The sequence below is a fragment of the Triturus cristatus genome, chromosome 8 (assembly GCF_964204655.1).
Source record: "Triturus cristatus chromosome 8, aTriCri1.1, whole genome shotgun sequence".
In the NCBI taxonomy this organism is placed as follows: Eukaryota; Metazoa; Chordata; class Amphibia; order Caudata; family Salamandridae; genus Triturus; species Triturus cristatus.
Genome location: NC_140591.1, coordinates 109,437,835 through 109,456,098, shown reverse-complemented (window position 1 = coordinate 109,456,098; position 18,264 = coordinate 109,437,835). Strand labels below are relative to the sequence as shown.

The 18,264-nt window shown below is 48.5% G+C and overlaps 1 protein-coding gene across 1 annotated transcript in view; it reads left to right on the top strand.

The window, feature by feature from the left end:
- LOC146801653 (beta-1,4-galactosyltransferase 3-like) overlaps positions 1-18,264 on the top strand; it is a 745,947-nt gene that overhangs the window by 660,642 nt on the left and 67,041 nt on the right. The window contains exon 6 of the mRNA XM_085621135.1: positions 9,287-9,391. Within this exon, the coding sequence (XP_085477261.1) occupies positions 9,287-9,391 (105 nt within the window). The remainder of the gene's footprint in view (positions 1-9,286; positions 9,392-18,264) is intronic.

Here is an 18,264-nt window from a genome sequence, read left to right as displayed (position 1 = left end):
TCTAGGTTAACCCTATCAATCTCACGCAATCTCTCAGCAGCCTCCTACTGGGGAATCTTCCATACCTCGTTGTAAATAGCATACAAGAAGCGCTTTTGACATGGCTTCTGGGCACCTAACAAAAAATCCCTAAGATTCATGTCATCAGAGAGTAAAGACAAGTGTTGTTTCTCTTCGGACAGTGTTGAGGTTTTTAGTCTAGGCATAACTTCCCAACACTCTAAGATGTCACCACCACCAAGTGTTCTTGTTGTACATAGCGTTTGTCAGGCCTATGGATACTAAACCCTTTGGGGGTACCCCTGAATCTTGACTGACACCTATTTGTGTCAATAGGCCAAATCAACCATCCCTTCCAATTGGTTTCTAATGAATTGTAAGAACCATTGTATAGTATGGCATCTAGTGTATTCTTACATAATGATGTATAATTTTGCCAAACCACTAAGTGTGAAAGTGAGGGAATCCGCAGTGTTCAAGTGCTTGACCTTGGCTAGCCCAAAACAGGAAGTTTCTTGCACTGTGTTGATCAGGAAGATATTTTGATGTGGTATGAAGGCATGCTCTAAATAAGGCCAAAGTTCACTGAACTTGCCAATCTTTAGTCTCCCAGACAGATTTTGTTTCTATAGTGTCCCTCCAAAAGTCGAACCCCCGTAAAGACATTTGGGAAATAAAGAAAGCAGAGTATATCTGTTTTGTGTTAGTGAGCATATTTTTCTTTGCAGATGTTGATGTAAGCTTATAATAATAAGATGTCAGGTCTGAAGTGGTAAACCTAGAAAAATAAGCAAACTTCTGTGCAAATGTTGATGAACAACCTTTCAGCGGTGTTGGGCAATCTTCCCGTTGATGGTAAGAGAAAACATTACGTGAGATACTTGCTTTGTACAAGAAACGATGACCGTAGTCATTTAGATTTTTCTAAATCAGACAGCATAGTTTTTAAAGTTTCAAAGTTCCAATCATCAGAGAAAGTACTGACTGGTAATGATATCATTTAAAGACATTTTAAATAAGTGTGGTATTTTTAAAAGTTCAGTAGAACCGTATACATTGAAAAAAACTCTGTCCAAATCTATTTCTTCGGGAACTGCTGTAATGTTTACTAAGGACAGGTCTCTTTGTTCACGTGTGATAATGCATGTGGTTTCAGTACCAAGCTCACATTTTGTGCTGCATAGCGTTCTGGGAGGTAATGTCCATTCAGGAGTAGGAAAAAGACATTCACTACACCTATCCAGAGGACTAGGAACAGTAGACCAATTGCAATCTAGAGGTGTAGCCACGGAGAAACAAAGTACGTTTTTTTCAGCCAAAGATAGAAATCATAAAGTTGTTGTTTGTGAGAAACAGGAACGGGCGGAGACTCAGGTTCCCTTGAATACAATGAGAAAGTATCACAATCGAAGAAGTAACTAGATGCAGTTTAATCTATCTTTGGTAGCTCAGCAGGTTTTGTAGAACTGACAGATGTCTCCTCTAGAGGCATATTCACATAGACTTCGATATTCCGCCGAATTGTGATCTGTGTTTCATTTGTGTTTTGTTGCTGTTCCATTTCAACAGGTACAAGTTCCATTCCATTGTTGGTAACTCCTTCACTTTGTAGAGTAGAATCTTCAAAGGTTATCATTCTTTCTTTCTGAATTTCCTGTTGTATGTTAGCGAGAAGAGATGCCCACGCGTCCTACTATTCAGGATCGGCCACATAGTGTGGTTTGATTAGATCAATTGAGATGAATCCCTTTTCTTTCTTGCCATCAAGAGGCAGAAGAAGTACTGTTCTTGTTCCTTTGACAGCAGGACAGGTACAGGTGCTCTGTAAGATGTCCCAAATATGTTTTTGTCCACAATCTTTTCTCTGACCAGCTGAGCACTGAGGCCACACCCACAGGAATCTAGAACATGAATCCACCGCCACCAGGAAGTACCTTTAAGCCCCATCAGATTGTAAGGGGTTGCAGTGGTCCAAATAGACACATGCGAGAGGTCTGTCTGATATCAGTAACCGTGTTTGTGGTGGACGTGTTATGGTGGAAACTTTCATCTGCTGACAGATGTCGCACTTAAGTATAAAAGCTTTGGTCTGTTTTGTGAGACCTGGCCACCAATAACTTTGTTTCAGTAGTTAAACAGTTGCAGTGATACCTGCGTGTGCTGAACCCAAGTAATTCGAGGGCCAACACACACTAGGGCACCGGAGTGCACGAGTTACCTCACCCAGGGAAGCCGGGTGCATAGGTGTCTTTTGGTGTCGGGTCGCGGCGCTGTTTTCTATGGAAGCCAAAGAAGAGATGCTGCTTGCGAAGACTGAAGAAGTGTCCGGTGGAATCCAAGGCTGGATTTAAGATGAAGATGACCTGAAAGCAGAAGTGACAGTGTTCACAGTCACATGCCAGTGACCCAGGGCCAGGAAGATGGATGCCCACGGAAGTCGGGCGATTTCAGGGGATCAAGGGTGTTTTGACTCTTCGCTCACGAGGACCAGGAGGCATCGACGATGACCAGCAGCTGGATTCGGAGTGTCCCATGACGTCTGCAGCTTACTTCGGTGTCGGCAACCGGATTGGAGCCAACAAGCCTTGGCAACAGCAAGTCTCGTGGAAAGTGAATAAAGTCAGTGGTGCAGACCAGCAAGATCTGAGGAACTCACCCAGCGAGGGTAAGTGAGGGCAGGCCTGGAGCAACCAGGGAAGCCCTTTGGTTCGATCAGAAAGTCTTCAGGGGACCCACAAGCCAACGGGCAAAGGATCGCGAAGACGCCTCGTGAGGGAATGCTTTACAGGTGCCCATGGTCACTCGGGACGGGGTAGGCCTCTGATTTTCGGTGCACAACCTGCTGGAGGCTTGGGCCACAAATGGTCCAATGCACAAGTTCGTAGAATGTCGTGAAGGGGTTGCACTCGACAATAGTGCACGGTACCCGGGTATTGCTGTTCCTTGTCACTCGTGCGGTCCACTCGCCTCAGCTCTGCTGGGGACTCACAATGGCCGTCGAGAAGTCAGGAAATCCACTTCCGGGGCTGCAGGGACTTCAGACTCCAGCGGGAAAGTTTGCGACCGTTCATTAGAGTTTTTGGTGCCTGCCAAGCAGGGGAGTCACTCCTTGACTCCAAGGGAGTTTCTTCCGCCTTCCAAAGGTAGTGGAACGTCGAAGGGCCAGGATTCTTCTTGTAAAGCGTCGTCAAGGGATATCTAGTTTGCAATGGCAAGGGTTCCCTATCTTATACTAAAAGAAAGAAAGGGAGGGACTAGCTTTATGACCACTCCTCTGAGAGGGTCAGGGGTGGTTACACCCACTTTCCTTTGTCCAGTTTCGTGCCAGAGCAGGGACAGGTAGCCCCTGAACCGGTTTGAGCTGGCATATGCACAGAGGAGCCTACTGCTCCCCCAGTGCAGGACTTCAAAGCACTCTAGGAGTGCACCCACCCAGCCCCAATACACTAAATCCTGTCTGGAAGGTGGTGACACTTCCCTGTGACAGGATGCCTATTGTTGGGCCTCCTCCACTGCGAGTTTCAGTCAGCAGCAGGAGGGCAGCCCAGTGTCTGTCTGGTGGCATCCATTTTGTGATGCCAGGGCTCTTTCAGATTTCTACTGTGTTTCCACAGTGGGTACATGTCGTCCCCTCTAGAAGGGTGGGATCATACTCCCACACCAGTTACTGGTGTGGGGGTATGATTCCAAGTTGTTTGACACCAAACACGACATGTTTTGATGCAGTCATTCCAAAGTTAGCATTTACCGTTGGGTGATAATGCACTTAAGAGTATATGATCAATCAATCAATCAATCACGGCATTTGTAAAGCGCGCTACTCACCCGGGAGGGTCTCAAGGCGCTGGGGGAGGGGGGTAAGTTACTGCTCGAACAGCTAGGTCTTGAGCTGCTTCCTGAAGGAGAGGTGGTCTTGGGTTCGCCGAAGGTGGGTGGGGAGGGAGTTCCAAGTCTTGGCTGCCAGGTAGGAGAAGGATCTTCCTCCGGCGGTGGCTCTGCGGATGCGTGATACGGTGGCGAGGGCGTGGCTGGTCGATCGTAGCTGTCGGGTGGCCGTGTAGAAGGTCATGCGGTCGTTGAGGTACTTGGGGCCCAGGTCGTGGAGAGCCTTGTGTGCGTGGGTGAGGAGTCTGAACGTGATTCTCTTGCTGACGGGGAGCCAGTGCAGGTCTCTCAGGTGTCCGGTGATGTGGCTGTGTCGGGGGATGTCCAGGATGAGTTGTTCGGAGGCGTTCTGGATGCGTTGGAGTCTTTTTTGAAGTTTGGCTGTGGTTCCGGCGTAGAGGGTGTTCCCGTAGTCCAGTCGGCTGGTGACGAGTGCCTGGGTAACGGTCTTCCTGGTTTCAGTAGGGATCCATCTGAAGATCTTGCGGAGCATACGCAGGGTGTTGAATCATGAAGATGAGACGGCGTTGACTTGTCTGGTCATCGACAGGGAGGAGTCCAGGATGAAGCCCAGGTTGCGTGCGTGGTCCGTTGGCTTGGGAGCGGTGCCCAGGGCCGGGGGCCACCAGGAGTCGTCCCAAGCGGAGGGTGATGATCCCAGGATGAGGACTTCCGTCTTGTCTGAGTTCAGTTTAAGGCGGCTGTTCTTCATCCAGACGGCGACATCTTTCATCCCTTCGTGTAGGCTGGTTCTGGCAGTGGTGGGGTCGTTGGTGAGGGAGAGGATCAGCTGGGTGTCGTCGGCGTAGGAGATGATGTTGAGGTTGTGTTGGCGTGCGATGGCTGCGAGGGGGCTCATGTAGACGTTGAAGAGGGTTGGGCTGAGTGAAGATCCTTGTGGTACGCCGCAGATGACTTCGGTGGCCTCGGATCTGAACGGGGGGAGGCGGCCTCTCTGGGTTCTTCCGGCGAGGAACGAGATGATCCACTCCAGTGCTTTCTCTCGGATTTCGATGTTGCTGAGGCGTTTCACTAGGGTGCGATGGCAGACAGTGTCGAACGCCACAGAGAGGTCCAGGAGGATGAGGGCCGCTGTTTCCCCGTTGTCGATCAGGGTTCTGATGTCGTCGGTGGCTGCGATTAGGGCGGTCTCGGTGCTGTGGTTGGCCCGAAATCCGGACTGCGAGGGGTCGAGGGATCCGTTTGTCTCGAGGAAGGCGGCGAGCTGTCTGTTGACGGTCTTCTCGATGACTTTGCCCGGAAAAGGAAGGAGCGAGATGGGACGGTAGTTCTTGAGGTCGGTGGGGTCCGCCGTTGGTTTCTTCAGGAGGGCGGTAAGCTCGGCGTGCTTCCAGCTCTCCGGGAAGGTGGCGGTGTGGAAGGAGGAGTTGATGATGTCCCGGAGATGGGGTGCGATGACGGAGTTGGCCTTGTTGAAGACGTGGTGGGGACAGGGGTCGGTTGGTGATCCGGAGTGGATGGAGTTCATCGTGCGGGTGGTGTCTTCGGTGCTGATCGGGGTCCAGTTGCAGAGGGTGGTGGTGGCGGGCGTTGGTTCGGTGGTAGGGTGCGTGGTCTGTGCGTCGAAGCTGTTGTGTATGTCGGCGATCTTGCGGTGGAAGAACGAGGCGAGTGAGTCGGAGGTCTTGCAAGGGAGTGATGTCGTTGTTTCCGGCGCTGGGGTTGCAGAACTCTTTGACGATGCTGAAGAGTTCCTTGCTGTCGTGGGTGTTGTTGTCCAGTCGTTCTTTGAGTGTTGACTTCTTGGTGGCGCGGATCAGCTGATGGTGTTTGTGGGTGGCGTGCTTGAGGGCGGTCCTGTTGTGTGTAGTCTGGTCGAGCCGCCAGGCTTTCTCGAGGGTGCGGCAGTTCTTCTTGGATTCCTTGAGTTCGTCGGTGAACCAGGGGGTTTTCTTGCTGCCGGGTCTGCTGGGAGGGTTCTTTAGTGGTGTGAGGTCATCGGCGCAGGCGGTCAGCCACTTGGTGAGGTTGCTGGCTGCTTCGTTGGGGTCCGTTGTGCTGGTGGGGGTGTTCTGGTTGAGGGAGGCGGTGAGCTGCTCGGCGGTGATCTTGCTCCAGCTCCGGCGGGGAACCTGTTGCGGGTGGTGGTGGGTCGTAGTTCTTCTGAAGCTGAAGTGGACGCAGCTGTGGTCGGTCCAGTGGAGTCCGGTGGAGTGGCTGAAGGAGATGTGCTTGCTGGATGAGAAGACGGAGTCAAGCGTGTGGCCGGCGTAGTGGGTGGGGGTGTTCACCAGTTGCTTGAGTCCGAGGTCGGCGAGGTTGTCCAGCTGGGCGGTGGTGTTTCTGTCATTGTTGTTCTCCAGGTGGAAGTTGAGGTCTCCTAGGAGGATGTAGTCGGCGGAGGGAAGGGCGTGCGGGCCGATGAAGTCTGCGATGTCTTCGCTGAATTGTGTGCGTGGTCCCGGGGGTCTGTAGATGAGGGTGCCTCGGAGGGTGGTCTTGGGGTCGGTGTGTATCTGGAAGTGGAGGTGTTCGGCGGCGGTGAAGGTTTCGTCGGAGTTAGTCGAGATGCGGTTGGTGTTCTTGTGTACGATGGCGATGCCTCCTCCCGTCTGGTTGACGCGGTCCTTCCGGGTGATCTTGTATCCGTCCGGGATGGCTATGGCGATATCGGGCGCTGAGGAGGCGTTCATCCAGGTTTCGGTGAGAAAGGCGACGTCCGGTGCTGTCGCATCGAGCAGGTCCCAGAGTTCCACGGCGTGCCTGTGGACGGAGCGGGTGTTGAGCAGGATGCACTTCAGGTGGTTGCTGCTGGTGCTCGACTTGGCGGGGGTGGTGCAGGTCCGGAGGCAGGTGAATCGGCAGGCTTGGCAGGCGAAGGGTCCGTGGGTGCGTCTCGGGGTGGCTCGGTAGCAGGCAGGGTTCCGGCCGGCATTGAGTGCGTTGAGGGTGGCGGCGTCGTAGGTCCGTCGGGTAGTCTTGCGTCGGCGGGGGCCAGGGGTCCTGGCGCTGGGTGCGGTCCAGGCGCGGACGGGCGCAAACGGGCTTGCCTTTGGCGCGCCTTCGGCGCACAATCGGCGCGCCCTCTGCGCGTGACCGCTGCGCGTCCGTGCGGTCGCCATTTATGGCTAAGTGGGAGGGAGGAGGAGGCGGGAGCGGGGATGACGCGGGAAAAGGGGGCATGGCCGCGAGAACGGCGGCGGCGGGAAGCGGAGAGCGGGGCAGGCGGCAGAGCGGGAAAAAGTACAGAATAAACAATATTTTACACAATGAAGCACAAAGTACAACAGTTGAACGCAGAAACAGTCGAAATAGCTGGGGGACAGAATGGCAGGCAGACGGCAGAACCAGGCTGCGAGCAGCAGCTACGGCACACGAGGGGAAACACACAGAGCTGGGGGCCGTGCGGCGCGGGGGTGTCCTGAGAACAGGTCACACTCACCTGCGCCGCGCGGTCGCCATTTATGGACAAGTGGGAGGGAGGAGCAGCTGGGAGGCGGGAGCGGGGATGACGCGGGAAAAGGGGGCGTGGCCGCGAGAACGGCGGCGGCGGGAAGCGGAGAGCGGGGCAGGCGGCAGAGCGGGAACAAGTACAGAATAAACAATATTATACACAATTAAGCACAAAGTACAACAGTTGAACGCAGAAACAGTCGAAATAGCTGGGGGACTGAACGGCAGGCAGACGGCAGAACCAGGCTGCGAGCGGCAGCTACGGCACACGAGGGGAAACATACACAGCTGGGGGCCGTGCGGCGCGGGGGTGTCCTGAGAAGCGCATCCACAAACAGCCACAGAGAATAGACTCTGCCAGCTGCAGAGGGGTCCTGCCCATGCAGAGGCACCCCCTCACATTGTAAACCAAGCACCCTGCCCTTGGAATTGATAGGGCGGCCTGCCTTAGGGGTGACTGATAGGTTTATGTGTGTGTGTATGGTGAGATATAGGAACCTATACCTCAGTGAGGAGTGCTAACACTACCTCACCCAGGCTGCAGTAGCAGGCCTGTGGAGTCAGATTTAGTCTGCTTCCCAGGGGTGGCATAATACATGCTTCAGCCCCTGGTAGGCATGTGAAGTACCTAGGGTACCATATACTAGGGGCTCATAAGGTACCGCAGTATCCAATCACTAGTGCATCTAGTATGCACTCTAAGTTATTTAGAGAGAACAGAGAGACTGGGGCCCTGATTAGCAGGGACCCAGCCAGACTATAGCCAGAAACCATTGTTAACATCAGAAAAAAAGTGGGGGCAACATAAGTGCAGATCCTACTCATGATTCTGCATGTATTTGCCTATTATCACGAAGTATTATAATTGGGCTCACATGTTAAATTAATTTAAATTTGTTGCAAACGTGTTGACGTTTATATACTAGAACCACTGTCTTTATTGCAAGTAGGGGCTGCTCCTCCGTTAAGGCGGAGGAGCGTCGCCCTACTGTTTTTTTTCACTAGTATGAGAAAAAATAAAATGATAATAACTTTGTTATTATCATTTTATTTTTTCCTTTTTGGTGCACATCAGCTTGGCGAAGTGGGGTGGCGCTAACAGAGCAACCGAGGTGGGGTTTGCCCCTACTCCCAAGTGTGCAATGACTATTTGGCCGGACCGCCCAAACCAGTCATGCGCACTTTCCCTCTTCTCCACCCAGGCTGCATTACAGCCTGGTTGGAGAGCATGTCCAGGCCCTCATGCCCTGTCTTAGCGCTGAGTCACAGCACTCAGACCAATCCGCGGCATTGCAGTGTTGTGATTGGCTAAGGGAAGCCTGGGTGCCTTCAGGGTGCTTCCTGTTCCTGCCGTCGGGAGGAAGAGACACGTGACAAGGAGGAGCGGTAAGGAGGACGAGGCAAGCAGATAAGTTAACATTTTCTTTTAATTTAACCTACCCCCACCCCCCCTCAACCCGCGCCACTCTCCCTCTTCACGACCTCTCCCCGCTGCCCCTCCACCTAGATCGGTGCCATCTGCTACTGAATGCAATCTGAGCTTACCGCGCTCTACATTTCTTTAGGGCGCTCTCCCGGATACTAAAGGCGTTTCTATTAAAGAACCATATATACAATGATGAAGATGATATATACATGTTTGAACAACTTCTACCTAGGGATATAAATTTTGCTTTTGTAACAGCTAATCCTCTTTCAGTAATCTGTACTGTAAATTGGCAAAGTGTTTGTCCTGCAGGGGGTTGGCCTACTTTTACCGAGGACATAATATACTGAACAAGGTGTTGTCCCTCAGCCCAAATAATATGTCATGGGTGTTCCCCACCATTGATTTAGCAGTTTGCAATATTTTGTAGGTCGATACTGACCTTTACCATTTTTATTATTAACACATGTTTTTCGAAGTGTGCATAACAAATCATTGTGGCTGTTATTTTCTGTGCCAGTATTCTAAAAAAAAAAGCGAATTTGTTTTATCGTTTTCAAGGATTAAGTTAGCAGGGATGTCAATCATAAGAACTCCTCCAGATCTTGGACGCTACAAAATGGCAATGCATGACCGTGATAACGGAAATGAAGTAAACAGGAAAAGGTACGTGAGTTATTATTGTTTACTGATTCATTAGTCCAGTTTCAATTTACAACTGTAGGATCTGTATTTCATTTGAAAGTGATTATGTAAAATCCTTGCTTAAACAATGTTTTCTACCGACTTAGATGGCAACAAAATATACAGCTAATCAAATAATTCATTGTTTTTACGTTTTTGATTTACTATCTGTTTTGTTTAGCATTTCACACCATGCTTATGCTACGGATGTCACTGTTACCCAGTTTAAGGGTACTCCGTTTACCAATCTCAGTCAGACGGATGGGCGGCTGGGATAGCCGACACGGACTGGGCTCGTTAGCTGTAGACCAGGGATCTCCAAAGTCGGTCCTGGAGGACCGGATCCATGCCAGATTTTTAAACTACCTACATTTATCTAAATGGAGATATGCTAAAAACCTGGCATTGATCCGGCCCTCCGGGTCCTACTTTGGAGAACCCTGCTGTCGATCATATCAGACTTCAGCTGTGAACATATAATTTAATAAGCCACTGACCTGCATGATGCAGCATCATGCATGCAAGAGCCATTTGTAGGACCTGTATGTCTGTTTGCTATGCAAACCATTACCTCTGTTGCTTGTTGTAGACTGGATTAGTAAGCGAGGGGAGAGCAAGGCATGAACTCCCTTACAGTTAATAAACTAATAAACGAGTGACCTGTTGGGTAAAACAGTTCTATTTAATCTCCATAAACAGTAGAATATCTCCTCTCACAACAGGATCTCTTGAATATCGTTTAAAAAAATGATTAAACGTATAAAAAGAAAACATGCCTATCAGTGCCAACGTTTTCTGAATATCCTCCATTTGTTCCTAAAAAATAATTCCAACTAGGCAGATTTGAAACACAGCATATATAGCTGAAAACACGACTGAATAAAAAAGATTTTTTCAACCCTGAACGAAAACGGGGACTCTAATAAGCTGAGCAAATATACTGCTAAATAGACACCGCTCTTTTTAAGGAAGCCTACTAGGCAGATACCCTTCCAATAATGCGGAGAAGGATCTGTGATGCAGTTTTTTTCTGGCTCACCTGAGAAGGATCCTCGAACACTAGTGCCTTTTCAAAGCTTATTTTGAGTGACAACCTTTTTGTTTTTGGGCTTCACTCGACCTTTGAAAGCGTTCTCGTCATTTTCCTGAAATATATCGCACATATTTTTCTGATTTTATTTGCCGATATATTCACCCTCACCTCTGTTTGGTAAATGCCCTTCATGTGGAGGAAAGAAGTCCTGAAGGGCCAACACAGTGTAAATGTATTGTCTGCCTTCTAGGTTCTCATTCCATCACAAAGTGCAAGATATGCCATACATGTGCATCAGGGACAGAGAGTAAGTTCACCTTAGGGCGAAGCATTTGTCTGTTAAGCCTTGCGATCCACTAACTTCAGAGGTGCAGGTGTGCAATCTCCCTCTTCTGCTGTCCCTGGTTTGACCGGGTCTGATCCTCCTCTGGTCCCTCAGGCGTTTCCTACCAGTGTTCTCGCTTCAGTTCAAAGTTGAGATCTTCGACATCAAGACAGTCCTTGTCAAGGGTTTAAGGCACCTCTCCTCTGGCATCTCTTTGCTTTTGATGTTCCTGTCTATATTTAGGGCATCAGAGTCTACTAGAGGTCTCCCTAACTCTGCGACTCTGAGAGGCCTGATGCTGACCTATCATGAGAAGGTCAGAACTTGGAGACATATTCTTCACAAATCTCTTTCACTGGATCCACAACCCTGTACAGAAAAGCTTGCACCCTCTCTAGTTGCAGAGGATGACTGTTTCGCCTACCATGTCCATGCCACTCCTGGATGGCCGCTAGCTTTTGTGGTATCTCATGCCTCGCCAATTACATGCTTCTCTGGCAAGTTTCTTGGAGAAGATGGAGAATAATTTTCTGAGTTTCTAAAAGGAATCCTGATCTCATATCAAACCACCATCTCAGTAAAAGATTTGGCTGACTGACTCAAGACATCTGCCAGGGACTTACCATTAGATGTTCTTCATTGTTAAAACGAATATCTTTGACTCTGTAGAACCAAGGTAAACTTATGGCTTTTCCGGTTGTTCCCTCTGATTCTGAGACAGATGAGGGACTTCAGCATATGAAAACTGAAGCAAGCGCACTTAAATTTGTGGGTTTTATAAAAAAAGAGCTTTTCCAGAGGTCCCTTCTGGAAAAGACAACAGCTGCTGCATCAACTAAAACTTCAACTGCTACAGGAGCTGTTTTTTAATAAGAAAGAAACTCTAAAGGGCAAAGCTTCTCAACAGCATTCTGCTGCTGCTGTAGGCAAGGAAGCACCGCCAAGGTAATGAATTTCTCTTGTAGGTGATTTCTATGTATAGCCATTAGCGTTTAATAGTCCCGTCTGCTAGCAGGGACCCTGGAGCACTTTTTTCTATTTATCTTCTTAAGTGCTGAAGTTCGCCTTTGTTCATGAAGGCCTTACAAAGTCACTTAAACTCATAATGCAGCCTAAAGGATTAGGTTATAGAGGTCAACATTCTTCATTTTTAGGGGCAAAAGGAGAGCATACAAGGAAATATGCACCTGCTAGGCAGTTACTTCCGTTCTTTTTTCTGGCGCCTGCTGACAAGACCCTTGGAGCAATGAACTCGACCTTTTTTGGTTTTCTCTTCAAAATAGAACTTTAAATTTCTGTGATTTTTACTTCACTCAACGTCTTTTGTCTTTCTGTATTGAGTGAAGTGTTTTCCTTGCAGGAAAAGAGGTTTGTATCATCTGTCTACCATCCTCACATCTTCCTGCCTCCTGTGACCTTTGCAAGACTTTTCCCAGGCGAACCCTGCATGACGAGGAGAAAATTTTCCTTCAAGGAAAGAAAGAACGAAGACCGCCAGAAGCCAGTGCGACCTCTGAGCGAGGGAGAAGTAATTCTTGCACCAGGACTCTTCTGTCAGCCTCCAGAGGTTGTGGGAGGTCTGAGAGGCATTTTTCAGGAAGAAAAAACTATTGGTTGATGCTGAGGCAGAAGACATCGAGAGGAGGTATGGTGCCGACATGCTCACCGTCAATGACTGGCTTGATGCTGTATAAACGTCCACGCTAGACTCAAGACTCACTCGAGTGATGTTGAAACCTTCACACCACTTCGGACTTCATGAGATGCATCGATGTCGAGGGACTCCGACTCGCCGTCGCCAAGAAGTAGACGTTTGATGTCAAGAACCAAATATCGACGGGAGTAGTTGACATCAAGAAGCCTATCAATGTCAAAAGCGAGTTGACGATGACAAAGGTCGATGTCGAGAAGGGCATCATCTTCGAGGAAACCTTGGAAATCCTCCAAAAGAAGAGGAATATATTCCTCATCGGATTCTCACTCCAGGTCTCCATCTCTGGTAAAGGTACCATCTTCTCTGATATCGGTATCTTCTCCTACTGGCTCGCCTGCCTTGCCAGCTCCTCTGTCACCGATACTATCAACCTCTTCACCTCCTGTGGCTCCATAGTCTCCAGTTTGGCCTCCACCAGCTCTACTGGCATCTATCATTCCACCTTCTCCAGCACCCAAGGTGCCTACCACTCCAGTTCCTAGGAGATCGTGCTGAAGGACGTGCTATCACTCTCTCCATGGCCATCCATCTGGGTGTTCTCCTACTAGATCACAACACTCTAGTTTGCAGCACAGATCTCACCACAGATTAAGATTGAGTTCCTGCTGTCATCACCATGGGAATACGTCCTCTTCCTCCAGGAACTATGCTCCTACCTTGTGGTATTCTCCTTAACCACGTTCCTCACCAATTGATGACATCAACACCTTTGAGGAAGTTCTTGTTAGCCATGCAGCTAAATTTAATATACCAATGGCAGTTCTAACACCATCGACATTGGTGATCTTTGAAACACTTCACCAACCATGGCCTCGAGGCCTTTACTTCCGCTAATGTACCTTACTTCAGCTGTAGCAAAGTCTGCACCCTCCAGAAGAAATATAGTCCTCTGGAGCAAGATCCGCTTTTTCTGCATGCAGACCCTCCTCCCGGACTCCGTGATGATTTTAGCTGCCTTTAAATCTCACGTCTTCATCTACACGTCACCTCTGGATAAGGAGAATAAAAGGTTAGACTTGTTGGTCTGCAACACGGAGGCTACATCCATGAAAGCAGCCAGCCCAACAGCCCTCCTGGGGCGAAATAATCGATCCTTGTGAGATTCCATTCTCCACTTCGTGGATCCCCTTCCAAAGGAACACCGGGAGGATTTTGGGGAAATCATCCAGGAAGAAGCCATGATCTCTAACCAGATCCTCAATGCGGCAGCAGATTTCTCTTATTTTTGCCACTTGCAGTTACTGCCACGGAGTCTCTTTATGCAGACATGCATGGCTCCAACAGACATCACTAAAGCCGGGCACTCAGCTGCATATTCAGAACTTGTCTTTTTCGGGTTCCACTCTGTTCATCTCTCATGCTGATGACGAAATGGCAAGTATGAAGACCAAGATGGATACTTTAAAAGCCATAGGGCTTGAGAAATCAAAAACCAATGCCGCTCATACCGGCCCTACCACCGTCTTTTCCCTTCACAGAGGGCTCAAACTCCTCAATGGTAGATCAGGAGATTGCATCAGTACCAAAGGTCCTACCAACCTCAGCGCAAGCAGCAGAGGGCACGTGCTGCACAGAACGAGCAAGCTAACCAAGGGGGCCGACAACCAATGACATCAAAACCCTGAATCCTCTTCCTCCTCTTCTGTTACCCACTCCAGTAGGGGGAAGCGTTTCAACTTGGCAGAATGGCAACGCATAACAACAGACGCCTGGGTCTTGGATAATGTCAAAACCGGCTATCGTCTCAGATTTACTGCCCCACTACCATCCATTCCACCAAAGTCATCCACATTCCGCTTTGACTTTCTAAAGGAGGAAGTCAACACTCTGTGTCACAAGAAAGCGGTGGAATATGTCCCCCAAAGTCAATGGGGAAAGGGTATTTACTCCAGGTACTTCCTTGTGCGTGCTGAAGTAGGGCAAACAAGAGTTCAGGCCCATTCTCGACCTCAGGATTGCAAACAAATGGATTTGAAAGGAAAAGTTCAGGATGCTGCCTTTACACCAAATATACCCTCGGCTCTACCAGGGAGACTGGCTTTGCTCCATAGACCTGCATGACGCATATTTTCGTATTCCCATCGCAAAGAAACATTGGAAATTCCTCAGATTCGTCGTGGGGCAAAACCACTACCAATACGCTGTCTTACCGTTTGGTCTCAAGTCAGTACCCAGGACATTTTCCAAATGCATGGCTGTGGTGGCAGCACATCTTCAAAAACACAGAATCTTTGTCTATCTTTACCTGGACGACTGGCTTATCAATGCATGCACCTTCCCAGAAGCTCAATTGCATTTGGGTGTTCATGTAAATGTTCACAAGTCCACGTCAACACCAGTTCAGAAGTTGCATTTCTTAGGAGCTACCATCAACGTGCTAGATGCAAGGGTGTTTCCTTCAGAGGAACGACTTTGATCAATTTTCCAGAAGTGTCACACTCTCCAACGGATGTGCCATCCAGCAGTCCGCAGGGTCTCCTCAAACCTCGGCTTGATGGCCTTGTGCATCTTTCTGAATCCCAACGTTCGCCTCCACATGCGCCCTCACCAGGAGTGCTTGGAGGATCAGTGGGACCAGTTATCAGGGAACTGGGAGGACAGGATCACTCTATCCATTCATGCCATTAGCTCACTCCAGTGGTGGTGCTCCCCAAGCAATCTCCTGCAGGGGATTCCTTTTCATCAGCAGGACACAGGACAGACCATTGTGACTGATGCCTCTCTGCTCGGGTGGGAAGCCCATACGGATCATCTGCAGATGCTAGACGCTTCGCCTTCAAAGGAGAAGATATATTACATCAACCTCCTCAAACTTCGTGCAGTTAACCTGGCACTCAATGCGTTCCATCTGTCGACCAAGATCAACACCGTGCTTGTTCAGACGTATAATACAAGCACCATGTACTACCTGAACAAGCTGGGGGGAGACGAGGTCCAGATCCCTGTACCAAGAAGTTCAGACGATCGGGCACTGGCTCCTTGCCAGTAATCTGAAAATAATAGCCATTCACTTTTCAGGTGTTCAGAATGTCCAAGCAGACGTGCTCAGCATGGCTCTCGATGAAAGTCACGAGTGGGTGCTGAACGAAGAGAGTGTTCAAGATATCTTCAGCTTATTGGGCACACCCTCTACAGACCTTTTCGCCACAGCAGAAAACAAAAAATGCACCCACTTTGCCACCAGGTTTTACCATCCAAGGTTATTGTGGCATGCCTATGGATCGACTGGTCCAACTCATTTCTTTACGCTTTTCCACCACTTCCTCTGATCCGGCAGTCCTGTGTAAGCTTTCAGCCATGACAGCCAAGCTGATCCTCATCCCACAAGAGTGGCCAAGGCAATTGTGGTCCCGGACCTACTTCATCGGTGGCTCCGTCCACATCTCAGGCTGCCATGCAGGCCAGACATTCTCGCGAAGTTCGAAGGACAACTATTACACCCCAACCTCTCCTCCTTTGAGTTTGGCAGCATGGCTCCTGAGATAAAGCAGTATGGCTATCTTTAGAGATTCTAAAGGAGGCAAAGTGTCCATCCATGCGATCTGCGTATGCCTTCAAATGGAGGAGAATTTGCATCTGATGCTCATGCAGGTAGATAGACACTACATCTTGCCAGGAGGATGTCCTTCTCCCATATTTGTTGCACCTTGCTAAATCTGGCCTATAATTTTCTTCCATCTACGTCCACCTAGCTGCTTTCACATCATACAGAAAAATTCCTTCTCAAACCTCTTTCTCTAGGGTTCTAGTAATCAAACATTTCCTGGAAGGGTTAAAGAAGGTTTTTCCTCCTGTTAGATGACCCTCTCCACCATGAAAGCTTAACGTGGTACTTTCACGTCTCATACATAAGGCATCACTTCAACATCTCACTTGGAAAACTTCCTGCCTTGTGGCTATAACATCAGCACATATAGTTAGTGAGATTCAGGCTTTGTGCTCATGAGCCATACATTGTCTTCCACTTGTCCAAAGTAGTGGTGAGAACCATCCCAGGTTCCTGCCTAAAGTTGTCTCAGATTTTCACATAAATCAAACTATCTCTTTACCCACTTTCTTTCAAAGTCCATCCTCTCCAGTGGAGAGAGCCCTTTACTCTCTGGATGTAAATAGAGTGTTAAAGTTCTACCTAGATCAAATCTGTTCGTAAATCTCAACAATTGTTCATCAATCATGGCCCAGTTGGCACAGGTCTGGCTACCTCCAATCAGTCCGTTTTCAGGCGGATTGTCTCTTGCATCCTATGCTGTTATCAGCTAGCTAATAAATCTGACTGTCAAACTCAAAGCACACTCCACTAGAGGCAAGGCAGCCACTGCTGCCTTGATGGGAAATATTCCCCTGGCAGACATCTGCAAAGCTGCTACATGGAGATCAGTCCATACATTCACTAGGTACTACTGCCTTGACACGGATGCTAGAGCAGATGCTCAAGTGGCACAGGTGTCCCACAGAGATCTCTGCTTAACTACTTATCTACCGTTTGTTTCTATCTACCCCACCACCTCATGGGGGATGGGCTTGCTACTCTCATCAATGCCTATGACTACACATGGAAATCCCCTACGAGAGACGGTATAGTTTCTTACCTTTAACTCTAGTTCTCTCTTAGGGGTATTTCCATGATAGTCATAAGCAACTCTCCCTCCTCCCCGTTGGAGTAGACAGACATTTCACGCTCCCCTATTAATCAGCTAGTACATCCTTGAAAAAGAACAGAGGTAATTGTCTCTGGCTGAGCATGATGGGATATTGGAGATCACATAGTGCTTAAAGACACAGCCTTCTTTTTTCTTTACTCGTAAATGCAGCATCTGTGCTACATTGCCCTGAACTTCTTCATCTCTGTCTCTCATTGCAAAATGGTTTGTGAAGGATTTTTTTTTTTTTTTTACTGTGATCTTACAAAGTTATTCATGCTTTAGTTGCTCTTCTTCTGGCCCCTCCAAGATGAAGAATTTTGACCTCTGTAGCCTAATCCTTTAGACTGCATTATGATTTTCTTAAGTCACTTTTCAAGGCCTTCATGAAGAAAGGCGAACTTCAGCACTTAAGATATGTTGGAAAAAGTGCTCCGGGATCCCTGCAGGCGGGCGGGACTATTCTACGCTTACGATTATCATGGAAATACCCCTATGAGAGAGCTGGAGTTACAGGCAAGAAACTATACCTTCTCTGCCAACATCATACCACATCTGGTTTAGGGGAAGCTCTTTAAAACCATTTTCTTGTGTAGTAGGACGTCACAAAAGCCATATGGTTGCAGAAAATTGCAAAATCTGGCAACAAAATGAGATTCCACACTACTCTTTGGTTCAAGAATTGAAAATGCTTCTGCACAAGAGAGATGTCAAGAGAGTTCCCAAGCTGAAAAACAACAACAGAATTTACTATTGTTACCGGTTTCAGAAAAAGAGCCACATTTGAGAGTTTCATCACATTATAGACCTGAGATATGCCAACAGGTTGGTCAAAAGGGAAAAGTTCTGCATGATTGCAGTTCATCAGATGTTACGTGACTTTTTCTAGGGAGACTGGATGACAAGAGACCTCAGGGATACCTTTTTTACCCATTCCCATCTGTAAATTAGAAGTACCTTGTGTTCCGGGTTATCAGTATAGAGTTCTCCCATTCGGCCTCAAATCAGCACAGAGAGTTATATTATGTTAAATAGAAATTATAAAGTAATGGTACTTATGATAAGGACGGGTTGAAGCTCCCGAACTTAATTAGAAAGTCCTAGGTGGCACGTTTGAGGATGTTTTCGACATGGACCATGCAG